Genomic DNA, 25,956 nt, shown 5'->3' on the forward strand with positions numbered 1-25,956 from the left:
CATTAAGGTTTTTTTTTTAAAGATTTTATTGTTTATTCATGAGAGACAGAGAGAGAGAGAGAGAGAGAGGCAGAGACACAGGCAGAGGGAGAAACAGGCTCCATGCAGGGAGCCTGATGTGGAACTCGATCCCAGGACTCCAGGATCATGCCCCGGGCCGAAGGCAGGTGCTAAACCACTGAGCCACCCAGGGATCCCAGCATTAAGGTTTAATACAAAGATAAGCTCAACACATGAATAAGATTCTTTAATGGATTATGAAGGGGAGAAAGTGACGATTATGTTATATCTATTCCTTTTGGAAGTACAAGTTACAAAAAACAATCATGCCCCCTTCAAAGCTATTGTTACAAGCAGCCTTTTAGGCCAAAAGGACCATTGGCATTTTATATGTTCTCCAGATAGAGTTGTCTCTACTTGTCCTCACTTTACAAGGTGTTGTGACTATGGGTCATGCTTTATCTTAAGAACAGCTAAACACACATACACAGAAGTTTGCCAATAGCTATTTAAAACCAGAAAAGGGCAGTGGGTGGCAGGGGAATGTTTTCACATAACCAGAAAAAGTCCATGTACCAACCCTCATAGTTTACTTAAAAAGATTCTTCAAGGGATGCCTGGATGGCTCAGCGGTTAGGCACTGGCCTCCAGTTCAGGTCACGATCCTGGGATCCAGGATCGAGTTCCATATCGGGCTTCCTGCAAGGAGTCTGCTTCTCCCTCTGCCTAAGTCTCTGCCTCTTTGTCTCTCAGTCTGTGTCTCTCATAGATAAATAAACAAATCTTAAAAAAAAAAATTCTTCAAGCCTTTGTACAAAACTTACTTGCTATTATTTTGCACATATTTTTAATATAAACTTGTATCCAAGCCCAGGACATATGATAAGGATAGGATATATTAACTACTCAGACTGATTTACTAAAGAGCTATGAGAAGCAATGGCTAGTGAGTTGACTAGTGGCTTCATACCAAACACTGAGACAGAAGAAAATCAAGTTAACAAAACAAGTACAATAACAGGTACATTCATTACCATTTCAAAAGGATTTTCCATTTTGCAAATAGATTTACTAGTATTACTTCAAATAGTGACTTCTATTGGGGATTTTTTAAGGGTTAGCTTTTTAAAAAATGCAATTTATATGCAACTTTTTAGAAACATTTTGAATATATATACTTGTAATGAGTTCAGATTATAATTTCTGAAGAGAGGCAGCTAAATATGTCTTTAAATTCCATCCTATGTAAGAGAAATCTTTGTATTGAGAAACTACATCCTGTTTTCTATCACGGTTTGTTATTCTGCATTTATTTTTCTTTCCATTAGAACTTCCTTGTACATTAATCATTTTTTAACACTTAGAATAAATATTTAATATTTATTGATGTTTTTCCTTGTCATCCTCATCTTGGGCAGATGGGACTTATCAAGGATCCTTTAGTAGTCTGCAAATTTCAGCTATATATTGCAAATAGAAATGGAAACTACCCCAATGAATAATTAAAGACCGGGTTTAGATTACTCCCTAGCATAAAGTCAAATTCATGTTCCAAAACAATGACATGGACAGGTGAAAAATGGTTGATCTTTGCCAGTTTCAAATTTCTATTCTTGGTAAAACCCAAAATGTTCTATCGCACATTTTCTAGGGTATCATCTGGATTGAATCATTATCTTAAAAAATTAAGACTCAGGATTGCTACTGTGAGTAAAAACAATGTTGAGTAAGGAGAACAAAACAATGTTAAAAGTCTAAAGGAGTGGGATCTTTCATGAATATAATTTTAATTGCTTCCCAATTAAAATTGGACATTAGATCCAGAGTCTAGAGATCCTTGCTTCTTCCTTATCCTCAAGATAACCTTGCTTATCCTGATTATCTGTAATATTGTCTTCTCTGAAAAGTGACAAGAGCTGTTGGTGATTTGGTAGAAAACTCTTGGTCTTGTTCACTCTTCTCAACATTGACCCTCCTCTACTTGTCTGCGTTTCACCTATACTAGTCCTGTGATTAGAGACTTCAAGGAAGGGTAATTGTGAAAATAGCAATAATACAATTTCAACTTTGAAATTTTCCACAAATGACTGTTGAAGCTATTTAGGTATTTGAAAATTATTCCTTTGGCTCTTCTCATAATTTTAGATACCTGGTTATGGTCTCTTGGAAAATCCTTTTTTTTTTTAATTTTTAAAAAAATTTAAAAATATTTTATTTATTTATTTATGAGAGAGAGAGAGGCAGAGATACAGGCAGTAAGAAGAAGCAGGCTCCATGCAGGGAGCTCCACATGGGACTCGATCCCAGGTCTACAGGACCACGCCCTGGGTTGAAGGCGGCACTAAACCACTGAGCCACCCAGGCTGCCCTCCTTTTATTTTTTTTAATGATTTATTTATTTGAGAAAGAGAGAGCAAGCGCACATCCATGCTGGGGGGAGGGGGACAGAGGAGAGGGAAAGAGAATCTTAAGCAACTCTGTGAGAGGTGCAGAGCCCAACACGGGGCTCAGTTTCAAGACTCTGAGACCTGAGCCAAAACCAAGAGTTGATCGCTTAACCAACTGTGCCATTCAGGCACCCCTTGGAAAATCCTTTTAAAAAATCTCTAATTGTGCACCTGGGTGGGTCAGTTGGTTAAGCATCTACCTTGAGCTCAGGGTGTGATCCCGGGTTCTGGGATCGAGTCACATGTAGGTGGAGTGGGGAGTCTGCTTCTTCCTCTGCCCCTATTTCTGCCTCTCTCTCTCTCTCTCTGTCTCTCATGAATGAATAAATAAAATCTTTTAAAAAAAATCTCAAAAAAAAAGATTTATAGATATTGGGAAATGATCACCACAATAAATGTACTTAACATCCCTTACCACAAAAAAAAAAAAAAAATCTCTAATTTGATCCTGGCAAACTATCACTGGAATGAGCTGTATTTAAATCATTTCATTCACAGATATTACTAAAATTTGATAACAAACCTGTTATTTTAAAAGAAGTAACAGAGTCCCATGCATTTAGCAAATCCTCATGTACATAAGGGAAGCTACTATATCAGTTCTCACAACAAATCTGTTAAGGTGAGGAAAACATATAGAACACAACCGTACAATAGAACTTTCTGTGATGATGGCAGTGTCCTATTTTGCACTGTCCAGTATGGTGGTTGCCTTTAGCCGCATATGGCTACTGAGCACTTAGAATGGATTAGGGCAACTTAGAAACTGAATTTTTAATATAATTTAATTTTCATTAATTTAAGTTAAATGCCCATATGACTAGAAGCTATAGTATTAATGCAGGTATAAAAGTTTAATGTTAAAATGTATTGGAGTAAACCCTACAGAAGGTGGGCATATTTTATAATTCTTCACTTTATTTGTTGCTGTGAATTTCTGGTTTTATCCTAAATGATAGAAACTCAGCTTGAGGTAAAATGTGAGTCAAGTCTGGGGGATCCCTGGGTGGCTCAGCGGTTTGGCGCCTGCCTTTGGACCAGGGCGCGATCCTGGAGTCCCGGGATCGAGTCCTGAGTCAGCTCCCGGCATAGAGCCTGTTTCTCCCTCTGCCTGTGTCTCTGCCTCTCTCCCTCTGTGTCTATCATAAGTAAATAAATAAATCTTAAAAAAAAATGTGAGTCAAGTCCATATTTTTCTGGCTTAGACATTTCATAACTAAATAGAAACCCATTATAATATTGACAGTGGAGTTTTGTAACTGGCGCTGTGAATTTGGACTCAGGCTCAGGCCCAGGCTTTGGGACTGGAGTGGAGTTGGGCTCACCTCCTATCTTTACCAGTTAGTAGCTGCAGTGAGTTATTTGAACTTCCTGTGCCTCAATTTCTTTATCAGTTCTTATCAAGGGTAATAATGCTTTTCTCAAAGAGTTGATATGAGGATATTTTTTAAAGATTTTATTTATGTATTCGTAAGAGGCACAGAGAGAGAAAGGCAGAGACATAGGCAGAGGGAGAAGCATGCTCCATGCAGGAAACCCATATGGGACTTGATCCTGGGACCCTGGGATCATGCCTTGAGCTGAAGGCAGATGGTCAACTGCTGAGCCACCCATGCATCCCTGATGTGAGGATTAAAAAAGTTAATGTAAATGAAGTGGTCAGAGGAGTGACTGGCAATAATCTCAACAAATGTTAGCTATTATTATTAATATTGTTCATCATATTGTTCTCTGTGTGTGTGTGAATGTAATTTTGTGTGTATGTAAAATTCTCTCATCCAAAAAGTAAATTACATCATCTTGTGTCAGGTTCTGAACTAAATGGTGAGGCTGGAAGAAAGGGAAAGAAGAGGGATGAGGTACAGACATAAATGATACTTGGAATCTGCTCCTGGTGAATTTATAAATTAGTGATTTATCCTATTGGAAAACAGGAGTCATGACCCAACCTTTGATCCCTCCAATTTTAGCAATCTATGATTCTGTCGTTCCTAAGCAGTCCAAGGATGGCAGAAGGACTCTTGATGTCTTCCTGCCTGTCAGGTACATGAAGGACTTGCCCAAGAATAGGATCTGCTGCTTTGTGGGACATCCCAAATATATCACTGGAAGTCTGTTACTGATGCTCTTCAATGGCTCTGTTATACCAAGCTAGCAATGTATTATTTGGTTTGACTGTTGCGTAGCATAAAACAAGTGCAAAATCTGTTGCATTCATATCTCCACTTCAGTTATATTTTACTATTCAACTAAATAGTCCAAATAATGACAATAAATTTAATGGGAAAAGAGAACTTTCATGATACAGTTTTATTCAAAAAGATTTTCTCTTCTCTCTCGCTTGCTTAGAGTCATGAACAGTAAGTAGCTCCTGACAGCAAGCTAACCAATTCTTATCAGGCGGTATACTATCCGTCACCTCCCTATGGCTGGCATATATTTTAACAACTAGCATCATAATACTACTTTGGAACTCATAAAGCACTTTCATGTCAATTATCTCATTTAATACTCACATGAGTCCTATGAAGATACCCATTTTTCAGAATCCATGTATAGCAAACTGCCTCTACTAGAAGTATTTAATCACAATATAAATATCATTTTGTTTTCATTGATGAAATGCTTTTTGGGGAACATACATATAATACTGAGATCCTGAATGACCTAAGTGTAATAAATAGAATTTTATATGTTTAGAGGGAAAAATATTCCCCACACTTCAGCCCAGGCTGAAAGAACAGTTGTCTAATGGACACCCAACTGCTGTAGAGCCCATGATTGACACCAGAGTTCAAGTTTTCTCACCACACCGAAAGATTCAGAAGCCAGAGGTAGACCCCTTGATAGCTAAGGCTCAGCATTTTGGGTTGCATTTCCAGGCTTGACCTTCATGTCTCTGCCTTTAGCAGCAGAATCTCCACTGGTATGATGCTTAAGATCAGATCCACTTCCTTTCCTTCTCAAAGCACCCTGTTCTGTGCCTCTGGAGGTTGACTTATATGGATTGCATCAATGGACTTCTTGCCCTCTGGTTTTCTATTAGTTTCAACCAATGGGAAGCACCTGCAGGGTCTTTGAAACAAGAGGAAAGTGAGGTTGGAGTTCAATATTAACTCCCCATGCCCTTCCCTATCCGGTCAGTGCACTTTGGTTGCTTTGCTCTACCAAAGGATATAGCTCTTGTTGGATAACCTTTTTGTTTGTTTGTTTGTTTGTTTTGTCGGATGACCTTCTGTAGCTACTACCTCTTCAGGTTCTGGTGATCATTCTTTCCCTTCCCCAATTAAAACCTAGTGGCTGTCACTAGCTTTGCAGCATAATACCATCCCCATTGCTCTTCTTCTTCCTGCCTTTTGTAAACAGTCTCATCAAACTCTCTTCATTTGCCAGGACCTAGGCTAATATGGGGTCATACTTCAGTGATAGTGCCTGCTTCTACTGCTTGTTCATCATATAAGCAGCATTCACACAGACTTCAGAAAACCTTAATTCAGAAAAAAGGTGATATACAGCTAAAAAGTTTCCTTCAGTTCAATCCCTAGTACATTTGGAATATGAATTAATCTCTAATTAGATTCTGCTTATTTTGTTCTTTAAAAACATACCTAGTCTAGGGGTGCCTGGCTGGTTCAGTTGGTTAAGCTGAATTCTTGGTTTGGGCTCAGGTCATGATCTCATGGGTCTTGAGACTAAGCCCCACATTGTCCAGGCTCTGAGCTCCGTGGGGAGTCTGCTTGGAGATTCTCTCCCTCTGCTCCTGTCTCCACTCTCGCGTGTGTGTTTGTGTGTGTGTGTGTGTATTCTCAGAAGTAACTATTAGTTATGTATTTATTGTCAACATCAAAGTATTAATTTGTGCTACCAATACTATCTCCTACTTAGGGGATTATTAATGTTTCAACATCTGTAATTCTTCAAATTACATCCAAAAAATTTTCTTTTTGCATATTAGACAAGGCATAGAGACACAAGAATGGTGAGAAGAGACTCAGGGCCTGGGGTGAATGAATAGTGATGTCTAATCCCACAGGCTAGGCCATTGCTTATTTCTGGGCTAAGCTACTCTACTTAACCTCTTGGAAATAGGGGCAGCCCCAGTGGCGCAGTGGTTTGGTGCTGCCTGCAGCCCAGGGCGGGATCCTGGAGACCCTGGATCGAGTCCTGCGTCAGGCTCTCTGTATGATGCCTGCTTCTCCCTCTGGCTGTGTCTCTGCCTCTCTCTCTCTGTCTCTATGAATAGATAAATTAAAAAATCTTAAAAAAAGCCTCTTGGAAATAAGGGTCTTTTCGTTATAAGATAGAAATAGCCATCCTTTGGGACAACTTTAAGGTTTTCTTTGTCCATGGTTATAGCCCTGAAATAACCAAGGACAAGCCTGTTTTAATATTCTCTATACAGCCAAGGAAGCCATCAACAAAATGAAAAGGCAACCAACTGAATGAGAAAAGATGTTTACAAATGATATATCTGAAGAAAAAAGATATATCTGATAAATGGTAAAAGAACTTACACAAATTAACACCAAAAAAGACCAAACAATCTGATTTTTTAAAAAGATTTTATTTGTTTATTCATGAGAGATACACAGAGAGAGAGAGAGAGAGAGAGAGAGAGAGAGGCAGAGACACAGGCAGAGGGAGAAGCAGGTTCCATGCAGGGAGCCCAACGTGGGATTCCATCCTGGGTCTCCAGGATCACACCCCAGGCTGTAGGTGGTGCTAAACCGCTGAGCCACGGGGGCTGTCCAACAATCTGATTTTTAAAAGGGCAGAGGACCTGAACAGACCTTTGTCCAAAGAGAACATACAGATGGCCCATAGACATGTGAAAATATGTTCAACATCACTAATCATTAGGGAAATGCGAATCAAGACCACAATGAGGTATTGTCAGAATGGCTAGAATCAAAAGACAAGAAATAAGAAACTGGTGGGGATGTAGAAAAGGAACAAACCTTGCCACTGCTGATGGGAATGTAAATTGGTACAGCCACTGTGGAAAACAGTATGGGGTTTCCTTAAAAAATGAAGAACAGAAATTCCAAATAATCCAGTAATTCCAGTACTGGGTATTTACACAAAGCAAATGAAAACATTAATTCAAAAAGATATATACACCCCTATGTTTATTGCATAATTATTTATAATAGCCATGATATGGAAGCAACCAAAGTGCTCATCGATTAGATGAATGGATAAAGATGATGTGATGTGTGTGTGTGTGTATACACACATGTATGTATATATATGTTTTTGTACACACACACACTGGAATATTGCTCAGCTATAAAAAATGATGAGATCTTGCCATTTGTAGCAACATGGATGGACCTAGAGAGTATTATGCTAAATGAAATAAGACAGAAAAAAAGACAAATACCATGTGATTTCACTTACATGTGGAAATCTAAAAACAAAAGAAATGAACAAACAGAAAAACAGAAACAGAGAACAAACTGATGGTTGCCAGAAATGGCAGGGGCAGGATGGACAAAGGGGAATGGGAGATACAGATTTCCAGTTATGGAATAAATAAATCATGAGGATAAAAGGTACAGTATAGGGAAGACAGTACACCATACAGTATTGTAATAGTGCTGTATGGTGACCACACTTGTGGTGAGCACAGCATAACATATAGAGTTGTTGAATCACTGTCATACACCTGAAACTAATGTAACATTGTATGTCAATTATACTTCAATTTTCAAAAGATAAATAATAATAGAGTCTATGTTCTCACAGATGTCCTAAGCATTTTGACCAAATTAATCCCTTGTTCTATCTCACAGTCCTCTAAGTATTTTTCATTAGCTTATCCCAGCATTTACAAATCCTCCTGCTTTTTGTTTCAGGGGTGTTGACTTCAGTTTCTCTACCTTATTGCAATGGTTTTGAATAAAATCTTCGTTGCCTTTTTAATTGTTTAAATTAAATTAAGTTTTAAGTGTGCCTTGGTAGCTTAATGGTTGAGCATCTACTTTGGCTTAGGTCGTGATCCCGGGGTCCTGGGATCAAGTCCCACATCAGGCTTTTCATAGGGAGCCTGCTTCTCCCTTTGCCTATGTCTCTGCCTCTCTCTCTCTCTCTCTCTCATGAATAAATGAATAAAATATTTTAAAAAATAATTAAACTTTAAAAATTGTGTTCTCATTTGATCTTACTCATTTAATTATGTAGATATTATTAATGAAGCATATACTCTCTTAAAAATAAAATGTATATTAATTTAAAATACAAATAGCAAATATTTACTGAGTGCTTTCTCTGTGCTGATGTCAAGCACTCTGCCAGTGTTCTCTCCTTTAGTCCTCATTACAACCCTATGAGGTAGACATCCTTATTATCTCAGGTTTTTTAAAAAAGATTTTATTTATTTATTCATGAAAGACACAGAGAGAGGCAGAGACATAGGCAGAGGGAGAAGCAGTCTCCCTGTGGGGAGCCCTATGCAAAACTCAATCCCAGGACTCTGGGATCACAACCTGAGCCAAAGGTAGACACTCAACCACTAAGCCACCCAGGTGCCCATCCCAGTTTTTTATCATGGACACTGAGACACACAAAGATAAGGAGCTTTCCCACAGACAGAATCAGTATTAAGACCCAGAGAGTTGGAGTCGAGAGCTCATTCATTTGACTACAATGTTGAAATGATCACTTAAGGACTATGTTTTTTAATATGTCTAAGTTTGTGGGAAGTTGACATTATACAGAGTTCTCTAGGCCTAGAGCTACAACAAACTCCTTAGACTTTGCCCTGGAGATGAAGTCTTCTTGAGGAAAGTGAAAGTAGTGATGCTCCTGGCAGGTGGGTGATGCAGGAGTGGGGTTAGACAGTTCCCTGAAAGGCAGAGCACCTTGATGTGTGCAGCATATGATGTGGAAGCATGCAGATCTCTAGGGAAGGGCATTCCATAATCTCCCTTGGGACCATGGTTCTGCAGTGGTTCTCCTATGTTCTAATTGCCCTTTCGTTTTTAAAGCATAAGCAGCCTTTTCCTAGAAATATTTTGAATCAATAAAATTTAACATAGCAACTTGGGAATTAGTTTTCTCCCAAATAGTAGAATGACATAGCTTAATACTCTCCCAAACATTAGAGCTACATGCAGCCTTCCTTGTTTTTCCCAATGTAAGTAAAACCTGGAATGTAAAAATAGCTGCTATAATTAAATTAAAGACAAAGGAAATTAAGTATGAAAGAGGAGCATACATTTTCCATCTTACTTTTGCCCTTTTGACCCCTTATCTCTCTGTTTATTGATTCTTTGTGTCTACCTTTATAATTTCAAATGAATGTTAAAAGCTTAGTGTGTCTCAATATCTAAGTGTATTGATCTCCCTCCCACCTCTTACCTTTTTTCTCTTTTCCCACTTTCCTTAAGAAAAACTCATCTTCCATTTGCCCTTCCTCTCATGTCCCTTGATTTCACATATATATTGAACATATTGATATAGGTCTTTTTATTCTAGTTTTTCTAGTTAAAGATTTGGATGGCTAATAGGCATTGAGGAATCAGTTTGTATTGGGTCTGTTGTATATATGCATGTTCTCATGTAATTATCTATTCTATGAAATGGGATCTGTTGTTAATCACCAGTTATAGATATAATGAAATTGAGGCTTAGAGAGTTAAGGGTAAGTTAACAAAGAGGATTTGAATCTAGGTCTATCTTCTTCCCTCGTATCCCTTCACAATATTGTTCTCTCTATTTTTTTTTCAAGATTCTATTTATTTATTCATGAGAGACACAGAGAGAGGGAGGCAGAGACACAGGCAGAGGGAGAAGTAGGCTTCCTGCAGGGAGCCTGATGCAGGACTCAGTTCCGGACCAGGATCATGCCCTGAGCCAAAGGCAAACGCTCAACTGCTGAGCCACCCAGGCATCTCATATTGTTCTCTATATAATGAAGGGCGTAGAAGGTTCTGGATTGATTGGTTTGGGCTATAATGCACACTTTAAAATTACTTCCCAATTTGAAAAATAATTTTAAATTAATTTTTTAAAAGATTTTATTTATGAGAGACAGAGAGAGAGAGAGAGAGGCAAAGACACAGACAGACACAGGCAGAGGGAGGAGAAGCAAGCTTCATGCAAGGAGCCCGATTCGGGACTCAACTGTAGGACTCCGGGATCATGCCCTGACCCAAAGGCAGATGCTCAACCACTGAGCCACACAGGCATCCCGAAAAATCATTTTAATTTTAAATAATAGTTTTAAAAAATATTTTATTTATTTATTCATGAGAGACAGAGGGAGAGGCAGAGACATAGGCAGAGGGAGAAGCAGGCTCCATGCAGGAAGCCCAATGTGGGACTTGATCCTGGGTCTCCAGGATCAGGCCCTAGGCCAAAGGCGGTGCTAAACCGCTGAGCCACCCAGGCTGCCCCTTAAATAATAGTTTTACCATAACTTCAGTTGTCAGTTCAATTGTTCTCTCCAACTACTTAAATTTTTGTGCTATTAGTCATCTAAAATGTTACTTTTAATTATTTTTTATGAAGTATAGTTGACACACAATGTTACATTAGTTTCAGGTGTACAACATAGTGATTTGACAACTCTATACTGCTATGCTATGCTCAGCACTAGTGGAGCTACCATCTGTCACCATACAACTTTGTTACAATACCATTTGCCTGTATTCCCTTGTGCTGTACCTTTCAACCCATGATTTATTCATTCCATAACTGGAAACCTGTACCTCCCACTCTCCTTCACCCATTTTGCTTATTTCCATTCCTCCCTCTGGCAACTACCAGTCTGATGAACTATTTATCTTAAGGAGAGTCAAAGATGTCCAAAAAGAGAAGGGAAAGGCACAAAATAATAGGAAAGGAAAGGAAAAGAAAAGGAACTAGCCTTTATTGCGTGGTTACTACATATTTGATGCTTTTATTAGGGACCAATTCAAATACATACTTCTACATATTTTATAATCCTCTTTTCTCTTTAAATTTGGGTATTTTTCCATCTTCTACTCCATTTTGTTCATAGTTCCTAAAGATAATTCTTTACCAAAGGTTGTTTTTGCGATCCTAAATACAAAAATTGTAGTGCCTTAAGTATATCATTCATGTGGACCTTAGACCTTGGAAATAATCATAGCCCTCAGATACACCCTTATCTCTCCCTCTGTCTTGAGTTTCCATTCTCATAGTAATGATTATTCTACTTTGTCTAGCTGGATTACAATTCTTACTAGTAGAAAAGTAGGAGTTAACTTTTGTTTACTCATTACCATCTATTTTTTATTCTTTCATTTGTTTTCAGCTTAAAATTATTCTTAAGCCTGTTTATAAGCCTCAGGACACACTGACAGGCTTCCTGTCAATCTCCTTAATATTTCGTAGGATTTTTCACATATGCAAAAATAGTAAAGTTGGCTCATTAGTCTGTATGCTTAAAGCAAAAGATATTTGGATTGAAAACTTTTGATTAAGTAATGCATGCCGATAATAGAAATTTGGAGAGGGGCATCTGGGTGGCTCAGTTGGTTAAGTGTCTGACTCTTGATTTTGGCTCAGGTCATGAGATTGAGCCCTGAGTGGGGGCTCCATGCTCAGTGGGGAATCTGCTTCTCCCCCTCTGCCTTTCCCTACCCCTTAAGCTTTTGCTCGCTCTCTCTCTCTCACACACATAATATATATTTTTTAAAAATTTTATTTATTTATTCATGAGAGACGGGGGCGGGCAGAAACACAGGCAGAGGGAAAAGCAGGCTCCATGCAGGAAGCCCAATGTGGGACTTGATCCCGGGTCTCCAGGATCAGGCCCTGGGCTGAAGGCGGCGCTAAACCACTGAGCCATCCAGGCTGCCCTCTCTCACAAAATAAATAAATATTAAAAAAAAAAAAGAAAAAAAGAAATTTGGGGAAATACAGAAAATTTAAAAGAACAACAGTGATAACTGTTGACTTTTTTTTTAATTTTTATTTATTTATGATAGTCACAGAGAGAGAGAGAGAGAGGCAGAGACACAGGCAGAGGGAGAAGCAGGCTCCATGCACCAGGAGCCCGACGTGGGATTCGATCCAGGGTCTCCAGGATCGCGCCCTGGGCCAAAGGCAGGCACCAAACCGCTGCGCCACCCAGGGATCCCACACTGTTGACTTTTTAAACCTATTTTCTTATGTTCTTGGAATGCTTATATGATTATTTTATATGTATTAATATTTGTATATTTAAAAGCACATATGCCTATGTCTTAATATTTAAAACATTTTAAGTGCACTTATTTAGTTATTGATTTGCTTCATGTGGCAAGTCAGGTTTAGGTCAGAAAATGTCGATTCTATTCTCGAATATTCATACTTATAATAGAGCATATTATTTATTAAAGATTTATGGAGTCATAGAGAAATCATTCCTTTGGTCAAGAAATATGTTTAGCATTTGAGGTATATTGGAAGCCTTACGAATTTCTGTTTCTTGGTAAAGAAATAGTCTACAACTCTGAAAATAAAGCATCTTTATGCATTTTAAAACCTACATAAAAGGGTGCTTGGGTGGCTCAGTCAGTTAAGCATCCAACTCTTGACCTCAGCTCAGGTCTTAATGTTAGGGTTGTAAGTTCAGGCCCCATGTTGGGCTCCACGCTGGAGTAATTGAGCCTCATTTGCCTTCTAGTCCAGGCAGCTGCAATGGCTCACCTTGCCTCTTGTGAGCTGGCTATAGTCCACGTGCTGTTAAGGGCCAGTCTGGGGCTGCTGTGAGCTTGTAGTTGGGCAGTGTTAGCAGTCAGCCTAGGTACCTGCCCTCAAACACTTTGCCCAGGTCACGCTGAAGTGCAGGACACTCTCCCTGCCTTGTCCCTTGAGAAGTTTTCATTGGCAGGCTAGCTCAGCAGGCAAATCAACTACCAGCCTCCAATCATTCTGCCCCAGGCCTGTAGTGACCCTGAACTGCAGGGCCCTCTCCTGATGCTGACTTTGAGAGATTTTTGTGGGTGGGCAAGGCCAGCAGTCAGATCAGATGCCTGCCCCCAGACCCTCTACTGGGGCTTCCGATGCCCTGATTAGCAGGGCACTCTCTCTGCACTACCCGTTAGAAGGTTTTCCTGCCATGGAACTGGTGTATGTGGTTATTTTCCCCTCTCCCCAGGGCAGGAGTCACTTTGGAGTGGTGCTGGTCCCTGCTGGGGCTGCTTGCGGGGTGAGATGTTGGCTGGAGCCGCTTTGGAGGGATGTATAAGCCACTCTTTTGATCTGATTTTTTTTAATTAATTAATTTATTTATTTAGAAATATTTTATTTATTCATGAGAGACACAGAAAGAGAGAGGCAGAGACACGGGCAGAGGGAGAAGCAGGCTCCCTATGGGGAGCCCCATGTGGGACCTGATCCCGGATCCTGGGATCACTCCCTGGGCCAAAGGCAGATGCTGAACTGCTGAGCCACTGAGGCATCCCTCAATCTGATTTTAAATCACATACTTATGATTTTTTTAATTCCATTAGAAAAAGCTATCTAATTTTTTTAAGTTCGAATCAAGACAGACCTCTATCCTGGTCTGGATAGATCAATATATGTCATTACTATGAACAAGTAGCTTAATCCCAAATTTAAAATGGGATGATGCCCTTGTAGCAGAAATCTTTCTTATGCTCTAGCTACTGTTATATGAATTTTAGAGATGGCGGAGTTGTGTTCATTTTAAGGCAAGAAAATGCCAAGTAAAGAGAAAACAGCTTGGGAAGAGCTTAGCACCATTCAAGAAATCTCAGCAATGATTCTCAATTTATAATCTTATTCAATTTTAGTCATACTGAAAACTTTATCTATGGGGAAGAATTTTCCAAAATCTTTGATTTACACATTTACGATCTAAAACTTGAAATCAGATCTATTGTACATTTACCCTTTATGAGCAATTTGGGAAAATTTGTAGTATATAATAAAAACATAAGAATTCAAGAGCTCCTTGGCCACATCGCTTCTTCCATTCCTTTTTCTCTGTGCCAAATCCATTTTGGTACAAAGCCAAGGTAATTTCCAGAAATTGGCAGTGCGCTGGCAAATGCACAGCTGCCGCCATCTCCAACCCTCACTTACTAATTTTGCACAAACCACTTCCTCCTCTTGGGGCTGAGAGATTCACAGGGCAAGGGAAGTTGTGCCTGGAGGGCAGATATGGAAGCACTACCCTGTGCTCCTGGTGCTTCAGGAGCCCCTAAAGGTAGCAGCAGCAGCATCTCATCCCTGCAGCCTGCCCAGAGCTTCCTACTGATAAGGGTGACATTCCACCCTCTCCCTTTTACCCGCCTGATCTTCCTTAGCTTTTCCCACTTGACTCTCCATGTTGAGAAATTTTGCCTCATTTTTTCTGCCCCCTTCTAGTAAAGGGCAGAAACACAGGCAGAGGGAAAAGCAGGCTCCATGCAGGAAGCCCAATGTGGGACTTGATCCCGGGTCTCCAGGATCAGGCCCTGGGCTGAAGGCGGCGCTAAACCACTGAATGAATCTCATTGATTCTCATGAATCAAAAGATTCAAACAGTCAGTTGCCATGAGGTTACCTGAGCCAAACCTGGACAGGGAGAGGAACTGAGAGGGCAAAAGACAGAGCAGAGACAGTGGGGCTGCCTGTGTTCCTTGTTTCCGCTTACCAGCTTCTGCGCTATGCAGTGGCAGTGTGTGGGTGTACATACACACAGGTAAAATTTAGATATTTTTATCCTCCTACACTCTTCTTAAACACAGTCAGCTCTGGTTATATTTTAAGATAGTCGTGGTGATGATTTCTCCCCTTTTAATCTTGTGCTTCTCCATTTCTCTGCCTTTGTTGATTGAGATTAGACTTGGTATTCTTCGTGAGCAGAGGGAAGCCTCTTGGACTATACACATCTCTCTTCATGCTTTGAGGCGTCTCTTGCCTCTGCCCACTCCCCAGAGCACTGCTGAGTTGCCAGTAGCTGGATGGCCTTTCACTGCCCTGTCACCCCTCTAGGTGGGCGTGTTTGCTTCCTTGGGAGTAGCATTAGTGCATCTAGAACAAGACTGTGAATTACTGTTGTTGTTGTTGTTGTTGTTGTTTGTTGTTGTTGTTGTTTTTCATCAGTGGTCATGATATCATGGCTATTTGTTTCTGATTGTCTGAATAAACAAACAACCAGACTAGGGAAAAGAGTGTAGGATGGGGAAAGAGGATTCATCCCAGCACTGCCATTGGTTAGCCGTTGTGTGGAGCAAATCAGGATATCAGATGAATTTGAATTTGAACATAAGAATGTGATTTGCAGAAGTAAAGTCAATGGATTGGACTGTATTCCTTCATAGACGTTCCTTCATAAATATCAAACCGAATGCGAGGAGTGTGCTGACCTTCTCTTTCTTAAACTCATCCCCAGAGCCAGTGGGCACAAGTCTACTTCACATGCACCCTTAATCTCTTAGAAAGGGGTAGAGATTACAAAACAAACTCATGTTTTCCTAACTTTTTGGTATGGGTTCATTCCAATATGGTGTCAGTAGGGAGAAACTCAGGGTAAAAACGAACAAAATGGAAATTTACCAGGAATACAATCCTGTAGTTCGACTCCAGGAACAAATTGCACAGATAGGTGTTTGGCTGAAATTCACATACACATTTGGGTATTTGCACTATCCTCAAGTTTGATGTGAGCCAAAAGAATAACGTATGCCCTGTGCTGTATAGGGTAACCACGAAGGCAGATTGGAAGTAACTGCTGAAGCAATGGCCAGGTCTGATAGTATCAAGTCAGCAGTCTTAAAAGACCTTATGCAGAGCAACGTAAGAGAGGCCAAAGGCAAGAGAGCTCAAGGTTGTGGCAGGAGATCAGTCGAAAGCAAATGAAGGAATCAGTAATGTCAAAGCTGAGATCAGCACAAAAGGAATAGAATGGGAGAATGGGGTGAGGGTAATGGGGGTCAATTCAGCAAATAGCTAGTGCTGTAGCATAGGGTTCCAGCTATTATTATGATTTCTTCCCCTAACCCCCAACCTTACATTCCCAGGCAGTTTCCTAGCCTCTAAATTTCTGCATGCCCTAGAATTTAAGTCCCCCCTAAACTAGCTTCATCCCACCCAATCTCATCTTCCTGATTTGTTTGAAGGGGAAAATCATCTGCATTATTTCATAAGATTTCAGAGCCCATATATGAAGTATATCTCTTACTGTTATTGCTCCTCAATATCAGCTGGCTATTTTATTATTTCTGAGTTACCAGCCTTCTTACACATGCCCTGCTGGTTTCTACTTACCTCTGCTAATGCTCTTAGCCTCCCTGACTTCCTTTCTTCTATGGGTCTGAAATCATCTTCCCTTCAAAGGTTCATTTCAAATCCTACCTCTTTCCATTCAGCCTGAGTTAACTACTCTAGCCTCCATTATTGTTTGCCTTCTGTACAGTTCTGTATAACAACATGGTACATTTGTCATGGGGGAAAGGGAGCAGAGGAGGTAATTCCCTCCATGTGATTATTAACTCCTTAAGTAATTTATAAGTTTTGAAAGGAAAGAACTGTGTCTTACAGAGACTGTATGTGTCTGTAAGAGAGAGAATTTTGGAATGAGGAAAAATAATCTGGTATTCCATCTTGGCTTAGTGACCTTTAGCAAATACCTCTCTATAGGCCTTAACTTCTGTGAAAAATAGGCATCATGCCCTGACTTCCTTACACAGGGATCAAATGTTTAGATCAAGATCATAACCCTCAGCACTTTTAACCTGTGAAGCACTGTAAGGAAGCAAGGGGTTATTAGAAGAGATGCTATGGTGTTATAAAAAAGGCAAGGGAATTTGGGGAATCTGAATTTTGAGTTCTGTTTTTATTAATCTACTCTACCACTTACCCAGTACATGACCTTAAAAAGTTTTTCATTTCTTTGTAAAATGAGAATGACACCGTTACAAGGATTATAGGGCTGATGCTGACTTAAACACCAATTTGTAAGAGCCAACTGTAACTTTGCAAGCAGGTTACTAAACCATTATTAGCTTGAAATCTACCATGGTGGGAGTATTTATACCAGAGAAATCAGTAAACACTACAAATCAGATTGTCCCTGTGTTTTCTTCTTTTCTTTTTTCTTCTTTTTTCTGCAGAGCTGTTTTACCAGTATACTGCTGATTATGTAAACAGGACTGTGTAAATTGTAAGACACTTTGTCTCATTTATCAAATTAGAAGTAGTAATGGTACAGTAATGCTTTGTATCCACAGAACTTAGCCTAGTGCAAATCACAGCTCCAGCATATATTTATTTAATAAGTATATTTTTAATTTAACTTGGGTTCAACCTTATATTATTTTGATACTTGTGCCCTGAGCTATAGGAGCCCACCCCCCCACCCCGCATCTTTAGCTCTTCAAATCCTTCTCTACAAAGTATCTTTTTAAAATCAGATAACATAAATAAAAGCTTGGTACAGTGTGTAAGACACACAGTAGGACTTAAACCTTCCATGTCTGTAACTGAGCTAATTACCTTCTTTCTAAACCTTTCTTTTTTTTTTAAGATTTATTTATTTATTCATGATAGATATATATAGAGAGAGGCAGAGACACAGGCAGAGGGAGAAGGAGGCTCCATGCGGGGAGCCCGACGTGGGACTCGATCCCGGGACTCCAGGATCGCACCCTGGGCCAAAGGCAGGCGCCAAACCACTGAGCCACCCAGGGATCCCCCTAAACCTTTCTTCTGATATTTCATATCTCAGTGAATATTGCCCATCTATCCATTATCCTAAGAAGGTTATCTGAAAGTCTTCCTCTCTTTTCCCTTTCCCTCACCCACACTCATATTTCATCAATCACTAGATCTTGCTTATTCGACTGCTTAAATCTGTCCTCTCCTCTTCATTACCATTGCTCCTGCCTTGGTTCAGGCCCTCATCACTTCCTACTTGAACTCTTCCTCCTAAGTGACATCTTGACTTTCAGTATTTCTCCTTCAATCCAACCTTGACTTCTATAGATGTAATTTCGGATTACAAATTTGAGGGGCACCTGGGTAGTTTAGTCAGTTAAGCATCTGACTTTGCTCTAGTCATGATCCCAGGGTCCTGGGATCCAGCCAGGCTCCCTGCTCAGCAGGGAGTCTCTTTCTCTTCTGTCCCTCCTGCACATGCCTACTGTCTCTCTCTCTCTCTTTCTTTCTTTTTTTTTTTTTAAGATTTTATTTATTTATTCATAAGAGACACACACACACACACACACAGAGGCAGAAACACAGGCAGAGGGAGAAGCAGGCTCCATGCAGGGAGCCCGATGTGGCACTTGATCCTGGGTCTCCAGGATCACACCCTGGGCTGAAGGCAGGCGCTAAACCACTGAGCCACCCAGGCTGTCCTGTCTCAGTCTTTCAAATAAATAAATAAAATCTTAAAAATAAATAAATAAATAAATTACAAATTTGACCAAGTCACTCCCTTGCTTAAAATTTCTTAATGGTTCTCTGTTGTCTTGAGGATAAAATCTAAAAGCTTTAGTTTGTCACCAAGGTCTGCCACATTCTGACCTTTGCGTCTTATAAGAGTTATCTCCTGCTACTCCCCAATACTTCCTGGAATGTCTAGTCTCACTTTTACCTGGCTTACCCTCCAACCCAAACAACATTTCCTCTATGACATCTCTAGACATATTTGATGTTGATTTTTCTGAGCTCCTGTAGCACCTTGTTCATGTCTGTGTACCCTATATCTAACTACATGGTTCTTATAATCAATTGGTCTTTCCCTCTAGATTGTAAGTTCCTATAGAGTGGAACCCTATGTGCCATTCATTAATTCCTAACACATTGTATAGCATGTAATAGGAGCTCAGTAGTGTTTACATGAATGAATGAGACTTCAAAGGATAGGGTATTTTCATTTTCATTCATGCAAGCTACTCATAGTGTGTTGCAATGAAAAAAAAGACTTAAAATTTGGATCTCAATAATGCAGATAAAAATTAATAGAGATAGTTTCTTTTTATCCATACCCCCCAACATGGGATATTATGACCCCCATCGCCTTCAGGATATAATCCAAGCTTCTTAGTCTAGCATACAAAACTGACAAAAAGGTCCCTTTCTCTCTATTCTTATCTTTCTCTGTATACATACATATAACCTACATTCCAGCCACTTCAATTGGTCATATTTTTCATGCCTTTCATGCCTCCTTACCCTTGTTTGTACTTTCTCCACACCTGTGACATCCTCCCTCTCTTTTCTCACTCACCCTTTTCCTGCCGACCCAATGAGGTTTGATGCTTCTAACTGATCAATAGTTACCACCTTTGAGCAGCTGGCCCTGAAAGTATCCCTCCCTCTTCCGTGCTCCCAGAGCACTTGATTGGCTCATTATAAGCACTGTACTGCCAATCATTGTTGGTCTGTTTCTTGCCCCCTCTCTAAAGTGAGATTATCTTTATACCCTGGCTTCTATTAAACGCATTCTAGATGTTTAATACAGAGCAAAGGAAGGAAGGAATAACTATTATATGGAGATTTGTAAAGAAAGTAAATTTCTGGGATGCCTGGGGGGCTCAGTGGTTGGGCATCTGCCTTCAGCTCAGGGTGTGGTCCTGGGGTCCTGGGATCACATCCCGCATCAGGCTCCTCATGAGGAGCTGCTTCTCCCTCTGCCTATGTCTCTGCCTCTGTCTGTGTCTCTCATGAATAAGTAAGTAAAATCTTTTTTAAAAAAGTAAATTTCTGGTAAGAGACATACAATGAATAAATTTAAGATTGAATTTGCTTCAAACTGACCAATCTGGACAATTCCATGTCTTTATTTTCAGAAGTTGGGTGGCCCTGAAAAATTGGTGCTAATGGACAGATCAGAAACAAAAAATAAGTTTAAAGCACTGGGGCTGAGTTTGTTGCCCCAGATTTAGGTGCATTACAGTAAAAACAGATTTTGTATCTTAGGAATTTGTCTTGTCCCATACATGACTTAATGAATACCTACATGACTTAATGAATGCCTTAGAAAGGAACACAATCCCCCAGTGGATAAAACACTAAAGAAAATAGAAGAAAAAAATGAGCAGAATGTTGTTTCTAATAAAACTGTCTACCAAGACATTTAATTTCTCTTTGGGAAGGGAAACAATTTTTTTTTTCTGATTATGAAACTACCATGTAGTATTTGTCAGTCTATTTAGGTGGCTATAACAAAAATACCATAGACTAGATGGTTCAAACAACAAACATGTATTTCTTACAGTTCTGAAGGCTGTGAGGGCTCCACCTTTGCCTAATCACTTCCCAAAGGCCCCGCTTCCAAATACTATCACATTAGGGAATGGGGTTCAGCATATGAATTTTGGAGCAAGGAGATTAAAAAATTCACTCTCTAGCAATATATTAATATAGAATGCCTGGAATATTAAAAAAAAAACACAACAATATAAACCCCTCCCAAATCTAACCACTGAGAATTAACAATAATTAATAGTTAACAATAGTTAGTTAATTCTTGGGATATATTATTCCCAATCTTTTTTCTTGTATGTGTTTGTGTGTCCTTTCCAGTAAAAGGTGGGGGATGGGTGAAACAGGTGATGGGGATAAAGGAGTCCACTTGTGACGAGCACCAGGTAATCCATGGAAGTGCTGAATCACTATATTGTACACCTGAAACTAACATTACACTGTATGTTAACTGGAATTTAAATTAAAACTTTAAAAAATTGTAAGGGTTTATGTTGTATATATTGTTCTAATCTGTTTTCTGTGTTAACATGTCATGAACGTTTTCTCAGATTCATAAAAAATACTCTTCTACAACACAATTTTTAACTGCTGCACAGTATTCCATCATTTGGATGTATACCAGTGTTTAACCAATTTCCATTGTTTCAATGTTTTTGTTATTATAAACAGAAGTGTAGTAGTGTGGCTGACTGCAAGAAGGGTGATCTCATGTCCTTCTCCTATTTTCCCCAGGTTTGGGAGCCTCCTCTTGCATCAGAATTCTGTCCTAATAATCCTCTGAGTGTCATCTCAGGACCCTGGGCACACTCATGGCACGATGGCCAACCCTCAGGAGCACCTGAGCTGCTCCTCTTCCCCACACTTACCCTTGAGTGAAAACAGAACCTTCAATGGACTACAAGATGAACTCACACCTATGGGGAGCCACCCCTCACCCAAGCTCCTTCAGGACCAGCAGGAAAAGGGGGTGGTACAAACAGAGCCAAATGAGAGCATGAACAGCCCCATCACCACAACAGTGTTGACCAGTGTGAGTGAGGATTCCAGGGACCAGTTTGAGAACAGCGTGCTTCAGCTGAGGGAACAAGATGAATCAGAGATGGCCATGTCTCAGGGGAACAGCAATGCCGTGGATGGAGAGAGCACAAGTGGAACTGAAGACATCAAGATTCAGTTCAGCAGGTCGGGCAGTGGCAGTGGTGGGTTTCTGGAAGGACTATTTGGATGCTTAAGGCCTGTATGGAATATCATTGGGAAGGCATATTCTACTGATTACAAATTGCAGCAGCAAGGTAAGCTAGAGGGGGAATCTGGGAAATATTTCCTGGATAAACACACCACCACCATTCATTGGATAACCTCTGATTAAAATGCTAGTACCAGATGAATACCCTGTACCAATCTCCTATAGACCTTCTCACTGGAACAGATTCACATTTGGTTGGTCTTGTTTGGCCAAAGCCCATCTTCTATAGTTGTCCAGCCTAGTGGTGTCAAGTAGAGTACATAGAAGACAACCCATAGTGTTATGAGGGAAGAAAACGTTAGTGGGCCTATTCCTTCTATCACCATTTTAAATTTCTATTTTCATGCATGTTCTCATATATATTTGGTATTTTAATAAAGTTGTGCAGATACATAATTTGTAAAATCACATAATGCATGTTTAAAATTTTTTTATTGAAAGTTTATGTAATCAAAAGGTCTGATGGCCACTGGATTAATTCAAAGCCACACAGAAACCACGTGGTTCTGTGCCTTAATATTGTCTGCCTGCCGTAGGTTGTAGTAAAAAGGAATCATTTTCTTACAGCCAAGGCACAGAAAGCTCACATTGTGAGAAAAGAACAAATATACAACCAATCTTGAGAAGCATTATTATGTCTAGATCCCACAGCTTTTTAAAAAGTAAATTAACTCCCATCATTGTGTGACATGCATATTCATATATTCCAATTCAAGCATTGTGCTTCTGAAGTAAAGAGAACACATGGCCCCAGTGTTCTTTATAACTTCATTTATATTCTTCAAAAGAATTTTTTTCTTCCTGATAGCAAATGTAATATATGTGGAAAAATTGGAATATACAGGTAAGTTCCCCCCCAAAAAAAGTAAAAATATTTATCTATGATCCTCGGTCTCCATTATTAATGTTTGTGGTATGTATTATGTTAGTTTTATTATGTGTGTTTATGTGTGCTTTAAAAAAAAGAGTCAAACTATTTTGTTATGGTTTTTCACTTCACATTGTGAACATTTCCCGTATCATGAAATATACTTCTTTAGCATTTTTAATGCCTGCATAATATTAAATTGTGTGAATGTGCCAAGATTTCTTTAAGCAACCCTCTATTGCTTGGCAATTTGCTATTTTTGGTGATCATAAGCTACACTGCAATGAACATCTGTTTATTAATTAATTTTCACCCATATCTTTATGTCTGTGATTATTTTTTATTATGTTTCTAATTTCCTTAAGCTAAGTCTTTAGAAGAGGAATGATTGGTTTAAAAGGGTTTGTGGCTTTTTAAAGCTTTTGATACATATCTTTGTAGCTAGCCTGGCATAAATCATTCCATTGTTAACAGTTCTCTCATCAAGAAACTTTGGAAAGGACCAGAAATGAGATTCTGTCTCATTTATTTCATAACCGAATGTTGGACTCTGTGACCGTCTTTTAAAAATATACTCATTTTGGGGCACCTGGGTGGCTCAGTCAGTTGAGCATCTGCCTCTGGCTCAGGTCATGATCCTGGGGTCCTGGGATCAAGCCCTGTGTTGGGCTCCTTGCTCAGCGGGGAGCCTGCTTTTCCCTCTCCCTCTATCCCTCCTTCTGCTTGTGCTCTCTCTTTCTCTCAAATGAACAAATAAAAATCTTTTAAAAAATTAAATACATATATTCATATCTTTCATTCAAGACTATTGACAGCTTTTCTGCAACAGCCAGTTGACCTCAGTCACCATTGCCCATTTTTCTCGTGCCTTCTATTTTTCCTATTTCTGAAATACTTTCTCTTAAACCAATACCAACCTCTCCTTCCATATCCTTAAGTGTATTGGGATTTGGTAGTAAATCAGTTGATCTCAGGCATGCTTTCCAGGATTTGTCAATCACAGCATCCATTCCTGCTGCATTCAGAAATTCTTTGTCAGTCTCTGGGTTTGGTCTGTCTGTCTGTCTCTCTCTCGGTCTTTCATACATCCTCCCATCCCATCCGCCTTGCACATTCCACCCTTCTTTCCCCTTCTTATGGTCTTAAGGTTTCAAGGAAATTAAAAAGCTGTAATTGGGGATCCCTGGGTGGCTCAGCGGTTTAGCACCTGCCTTCGGTCCAGGGTGTGATCCTGGAGCCCTGGGATCGAGTCCTGCATCGGGCTCCTTGCATGGATCCTGCTTTTCCCTCTGCCTGTGTCTCTGTTTCTCTCCTTCTCTCTGTGTCTCTCATGAATAAATAAAATCTTTTAAAAAAAAAAAAGCTGTTCTTTGTCACATGAAGGTTGGGGGTTTCAATGTTAAACAGTGTTGTTATTTTAAAAACTGAGAATAAAAATAAGCACAAAGAGGAAAATAAAAAGTACTTGTTATCCCACAACCCAGAGATAACCACTCTTAATTTATTATTTTTTAAAAAGTTCCCTCTTCTCTGCTCAGATGCAAAACCTACTAATATCTGTTTATGTGTTAAACTACCTTCGGTTTTTAGGGTCTTCACTTGCCCAATCAAATAATTATTTTGGCGGTAATTTGGAGATCTCAGGATCCAAATGCAGCATTGAGCTTCAGGCTCGTAAAGATGGGCAACCGACCCATCCTATGTGGCTGTCAAAAGGAGCTTTAAAAATTTTGGAGGGTGTTTGGGTGGCTCAGTTGGTTAAGTGTTCAATTCTCCATCGCAGCTCGGGTCTTGGTCTCAGGGTCATGAGTTCGAACCCGTAATGGGTGTGAAGCCTACTTTAAAAAAATAATTTTTAAAAAATTGTCCTCTAGACTTCTATTTAATTGTCTTCCAATTGATTATGTGACTGTCAGAAAGGCTTATTTAAAGAGTAAATAAGAAATAGGCCTGGTCATCTTAAGCTTACAAAGCACCTTATAGCTGCCTAAATCTTCAGCAGATGACAGGATACCCTACTGTGGCTGGTGTTGCCGGGGGCCATCAAAGAGACTCACTAGCCAGAAACTAAGGTAGTTTTTTCCTTGTCAGCTCTGGGATCAGGGAGCTAATCTTTAATCCTGGATTACAGTCAACTAAAGGATAGTACACAGAACAGATGTGTCTCTACTCTTGGTACTTAGGAGAAAATTTCACTTGATTTTTCAAAATTTTAATGAAATCTTCATCTCCCATTTGGTATGTTGGTAATGAAGTCCAAGTAAGGTAGTATGTGTAATTGAAATCTTTTACTGCCAAATAGTTCCCAGTCCTTAATGCAAGTATTATCATAACCATGTCTGAATATAAACAAAGGAAAATTTATGCTGTAAAAGTAGATGGGCACGGGGGTTTTTCTCAGTCTTAGAGATCATGGTAGATATTGGAATTAAGACAGGACTCAGAGTGATGAATCAGAAGATAGAAGCTGGGGAAGATTACCAATGGACAGATACAAAAGCAGCAGAAAGTCTGAGACTAACCCCAGAGCAAACACAGCCAGGTTCCATTGTTATGTCGTTATCTTGCTGTCAGTTAGTGGGGGCCCTGAATTTTGCACATCCTCTTTGCTAACATTCTTTTTTCTGTTTTTTTTTTTTTTTTTTCCTACTCCTTGGCTTCTGACTAGATATTGAGAGGGATATTGGGATGAGACAAAAGGACTGAGTCACATCAGTTTTACTTCTGATAATTAGTTCCAGTAAAAAGATTGATAGAAAGGTGGTTGAAGTATTACTTTACACTCTGTTCCTGAATTACCAGTGTGGTCCACTCTATTTTTCTATGGATAATTAAGACTTGGCTAAGCATAGCTGAACAACACAGGCATGAGCTATTGTTGGTAGAGGAAAATTTTACTCTTTAGTATAATATCGTCAACCTTTGGTATTTGAGTGCCAAATGTATTTATCATTTATATTTTAATAATTCATTTATTTCCCATTTCATACAATGCTAAATAATAGGCATTATTTATTTCAAAATATAAGAAATTGTAGGGGCACCTGGCTGGCTTAGTCATAGTACATGTAACTCTTGATCTTGAGGTTATGAGTTAAAGCCCCATGTTGGGTGTAGAGTTTACTTATTTTATATATATGTGCATATATATAAGAAATTATAATATAAACATTATAAAATGATATAAAAAGAAAGAACTATTTAATAAATTGGCTTGG

At 39.4% G+C, this 25,956-nt stretch overlaps 1 protein-coding gene across 2 annotated transcripts in view; it reads left to right on the forward strand.

Annotated features, from left to right (window-relative positions):
• The window catches only part of MAP3K13 (mitogen-activated protein kinase kinase kinase 13), a 142,258-nt gene that overhangs the window by 72,883 nt on the left and 43,419 nt on the right, over positions 1–25,956 (forward strand). For both annotated transcript variants that reach the window (XM_038583611.1, XM_038583610.1), the window contains exon 2: positions 21,357–21,916. In XM_038583611.1, the coding sequence (XP_038439539.1) occupies positions 21,442–21,916 (475 nt within the window). In that variant the 5' untranslated portion in view covers positions 21,357–21,441. The remainder of the gene's footprint in view (positions 1–21,356; positions 21,917–25,956) is intronic.

The sequence above is a fragment of the Canis lupus genome, chromosome 34 (assembly GCF_011100685.1).
Source record: "Canis lupus familiaris isolate Mischka breed German Shepherd chromosome 34, alternate assembly UU_Cfam_GSD_1.0, whole genome shotgun sequence".
Lineage (NCBI taxonomy): Eukaryota > Metazoa > Chordata > Mammalia > Carnivora > Canidae > Canis > Canis lupus.